General features: G+C 62.6%; 1 protein-coding gene across 1 annotated transcript in view; it reads left to right on the top strand.

Annotated features, from left to right (window-relative positions):
* Positions 1–3,935, top strand: part of WNT9B (Wnt family member 9B) — a 20,915-nt gene extending 16,980 nt beyond the window's left edge. Inside the window, exons 2-4 of the mRNA XM_035030369.1 lie at positions 700–956; positions 2,370–2,635; positions 3,462–3,935. Coding sequence (XP_034886260.1) covers positions 700–956; positions 2,370–2,635; positions 3,462–3,935 — 997 coding nt within the window. The remainder of the gene's footprint in view (positions 1–699; positions 957–2,369; positions 2,636–3,461) is intronic.
* The last annotated feature ends 252 nt before the right edge of the window (positions 3,936–4,187 follow it).

Below are 4,187 nucleotides of genomic sequence, written 5' to 3'. Positions count from 1 at the left end.
CCTTCCTTCCTTCCTTCCTTCCTTCCTTCCTTCCTTCCTTCCTTCCTCCATCCCCTCCAGGTACTCCCTAAGCATCTCTTTGTAACAGGTACTTAGTGGCCAGAAGGTTGAAGATCTAGCTGGGAATTGCAGAAACAGGCTAGGTGGGCATGGGATTATTTGGGCAGCCGTATAACCTGAGGGAGAGAGGGATATCAGGGAAATTGCGGAGCTTTTGCCCAGCACCTCCACCCGTCTGCCTGCCCCTGCTCTGAGGAACGTGGCTCTCCCCTCCGGACAGCAGCCAGTACCATGCACAGTCCTTCCCAAACATCCCCGATCATAGACGTTGCCCAAGGTATGTGGTAAATACAGATCCCCAGGCTGCACTCCAGACCCAGTGTGGACCCTGGGCATCTGTATTTTTAATAAGCACCCAGGTGATTTTTATGATTGGGCAAGTTTGGGAAATAGAATGGGTAAGAACAGCAGAGACATTGGCCTCTGGAAAACTTGGGCACGAGAGCTTGTTCCAAGCACTTGGGTTTCCTACTCTGAAAAATGGGCCCATAACCACATGGGGCTGGCCCGCCTCCCGGCAGGGAATAAATGAAGCCCCCAAGAGGGCCCCCTCCCCCCTTGCTTGTCCCCTGTCCTACCTACCCCCTTCCCCCATCAGGACCCCCAAGGGTCACTGTCTCCCTCTCTCACTCCCTCTAGCCTGACCGGGCGGGAGGTCCTGACGCCCTTCCCAGGGCTGGGCACGGCCGTGGCCCCTGCACAGGGTGGGGCCCACCTGAAGCAGTGTGACCTGCTGAAGCTGTCCCGGCGGCAGAAGCAGCTCTGCCGGAGGGAGCCTGGCCTGGCCGAGACCCTGCAGGACGCTGCCCACCTCAGCCTGCTCGAGTGCCAATTCCAGTTTCGACACGAGCGCTGGAACTGCAGCCTGGAGGGGAGGACCGGCCTGCTCAAGAGAGGTAGGGAGGAGGGCTGGGGGGGGAGGAGGGCTGGGGAGGAGGCCTGGGGGAGAGGAGGGCTGGGGAGGAGGCCAGCCATCCTGCCCCCCCGGCCCCTGGGCCCAGGCCATGCTGCCCTTGCGAACCTAGCATAGTCCCCTGCTAGAAGAGTCCCAGGAGTTAATGAGGCCCAGCCTTTCCCTTGGTTTGGGGGGGAGTGGAGGAGCAAGGGAGACCCGGGAGAAGAGGAGGCACAGCCCATTCCTGGATCGAGGAGGAGCCCACAGATGAGATGGGTGGTCCCCCAGTCCCCTCCCTCAGCCTCCTGCACACACGTGCACAAAACAAGGGGCAAGAACATATAAGGATGGAAGGCAGGTAATAGTTGGCCAAATAACCTGAGATGGGCCAAATTCATGTGTTCCCTCATTCACCCGTGACTTTGTTCATCGCACCCGTCGGTCTGTCATTCCCTCCTTCCCTTCCATTCACACCCTACCTTCTTCTCTCCTCCCTTCCTCCCTGCATCCCTCCACACCTCATTCACTAAGCGTCTGGTGAGGCTCGCAGTGAGCCGGCCTCTGTGCTGGAAGCTGGAGGCACAGAGCTGAACCACACCCCATCTACACTTGGAGAGCACACAGCCTTGGGGGGGGGAAGCAGCTCAGTGTGTGACTCTGTCACCAAGGAGCAAGGGGCTTTCACAGAAAGGCAGTGACGGTAGAGAGGGGAGCCGGCCCCCTTCCAGGCCAGCTGCTCTCCACGGCGGGGGAGGGTCCGGGATGGAGCTGATGCTACTCTCCCACCCGTGTTAGCAGCACCCAGGTCCCCCGGAGAGCGGCGGAGGGTGGCCGGGTTTGCGCCAGGCCCCAGCAAGAGTACAGGAGTAGCGATGGTCCTGGCGGGGATTGGGATGATCAGTCCCAAACAAGTCAGGCAGGAGACCCAAAGTCACTCTGTCACTGGGTCTACTGCACAGGTAGGGAGCAGAGAGTAACATCTAAGCGGGATCTTGAAGCCCAGGACGCCCACAGAGCATATTTCAGGGGATCAGGGGCCTCAGAAATGGGTTGGTCCAGTTTGCCCACACATTCACTTGGAGTCAATGTCAGTGGTTTGGCCTCAGCATGTGCCCAAGTCACTTCTCGGCATCTTAGTGTCCTCGTCAAGAGGCAGGAACCCCTGTCTGCTGCCCTAGGAATCTGGGCATATACGCCATAGTAAATCTGAAAGTTCCATCTACCCGGCAGCCTGCAGCCTGAGGCTAAGGGGCGGGTGATAGGAGGCTGCCCCGAGCCATGTCCTCAGCTCCACACGACCCTCGTCCGGCTCATCACGGCGCCCCCATCATCCTCTTCTGCCCTCAGAGGGCAAAGGGCAGCCTCTGAGCCCACTCTCCTCCTCCCTCCCGGATCCCTCGGGTGCCTGGCCCAGGTTTCAAGGAGACGGCCTTCCTGTACGCAGTGTCCTCGGCCGCCCTCACCCACACTCTGGCCCGGGCCTGCAGCGCCGGCCGCATGGAGCGCTGCACCTGTGACGACTCTCCGGGCCTGGAGAGCCGGCAGGCCTGGCAGTGGGGCGTGTGCGGCGATAACCTCAAGTACAGCACCAAGTTCCTGAGCAACTTCCTGGGGCCCAAGAGAGGAAGCAAAGACCTGAGGGCCCGGGCGGATGCTCACAACACGCACGTGGGCATCAAGGTGAGCACGTTCCCCAGAGGCGCAGAGCCCTGCCCCAGCCAGGGTGCTGGTGCAGGCAGCCGGTCTGTAAGAGGCCCCTCAGCACACGCGCAGCTGTCCCCGGGGAGCCCCATTCCTTCCACCGACATGCCCTTACCAGGTGCCAGGAAGTAGGGAAGGGTCCTGGGCACCATCGCAGGCTAGGCAGCAGGTGGGAGCCAGGCTAGGGACTGAGCCCTGATGAGGCCGAAACATATTTGGAGAAGGGTCTCCATTCCCGGGACTGGCCTTCCTGGACGTCCCAGAAGCAAGTTTGAAAGCTTTGATCTGGTGCAACACCCCCACTTCCTCCATTTTACAGACGGAAAGACGGAGGAGGCCCAGGGAAGGGAAGGGGCTTAGCAGAGGCACATGCTAGTGGGAGGCCGGAGGGTAAAAAGTTTCTTGGTCTATTGGGATCAGAGGCTGGGAGAGGCCGGGGTTCTGCTTCTTTTGGAAACTGACTTCCGCGTCCTCACTGCTGCTAACTCGGTGTAAACCAGGGCTGCTGTGCTCAGTTGTGCAAGCTTTCTCCTCCACAAGGACTCTGGGCCAAGGCAAGGAGCAGGGGCTGAGATCTGGCCCACGCTGCTCTCCCCGAGGCAGGCACCTTGGCCCGGCGGAAGGGTGGCCTTGAACTAGTCTGCACAAAGGCGGCACGTGGGTTAGCTTGGGTCCTGTTTGCCTCCTTCTGCTGCCTCTCGCCCATCCTGCTGCCACGTCCCTGCCAGGGTCTACGCTCTGGGGGCGGGCTGGCGCCGTGGGCTCGGGGGCCCCGGCCACAGCTGCATTCTGTCTCTCCCTGCAGGCAGTGAAGAGTGGCCTCAGGACCACGTGTAAGTGCCACGGCGTGTCGGGCTCCTGCGCCGTGCGCACCTGCTGGAAGCAGCTCTCCCCCTTCCGAGAGACGGGCCAGGCGCTCAAGCTGCGCTATGACTCAGCCGTCAAGGTGTCCAGCGCCACCAACGAGGCCTTGGGCCGCCTGGAGCTGTGGGCCCCTGCCCGGCCCGGCAGCCCCACCAAGGGCCTGGCCCCGCGGCCTGGGGACCTGGTCTACATGGAAGACTCGCCCAGTTTCTGCCGGCCCAGCAAGTACTCGCCGGGCACGGGGGGCAGGGCGTGCTCCCGGGAGGCCAGCTGCAGCAGCCTGTGCTGCGGGCGGGGCTACGACACCCAGAGCCGCCTGGTGGCCTTCTCCTGCCACTGCCAGGTTCAGTGGTGCTGCTACGTGGAGTGCCAGCAGTGCGTGCAGGAGGAGCTCCTGTACACCTGCAAACACTAGGCGGGCTGCCGGGGGTGCCCGGGGGCGCTGCCAGGACCCCCGGCGCTCGGCCCCCTTGAGCCCCCTCCCCACCCACCCCCACCCCCGCCCCGCAGGGACGCACAGCAGGCAGGCACTCTCCGATGCCCGCGCCCCTGCACGCGCACTCCTCCCTCCGGGGCCTCAGCCGCCTTTCCCTCCGTCCACATTCCACAGAGAGAGGCTCGTGGGGACCTGCACGGAGGGTCCCCAGCCTTGTTGGAGCAGGAGCAC

This window comes from Mirounga leonina, unplaced genomic scaffold (assembly GCF_011800145.1).
Source record: "Mirounga leonina isolate KUSES-001 unplaced genomic scaffold, KU_Mleo_1.0 Mir_364, whole genome shotgun sequence".
Lineage (NCBI taxonomy): Eukaryota > Metazoa > Chordata > Mammalia > Carnivora > Phocidae > Mirounga > Mirounga leonina.
The sequence above is the reverse complement of the archived record's forward strand: the minus strand, read 5'-3'. Positions and strand labels throughout refer to the sequence as shown.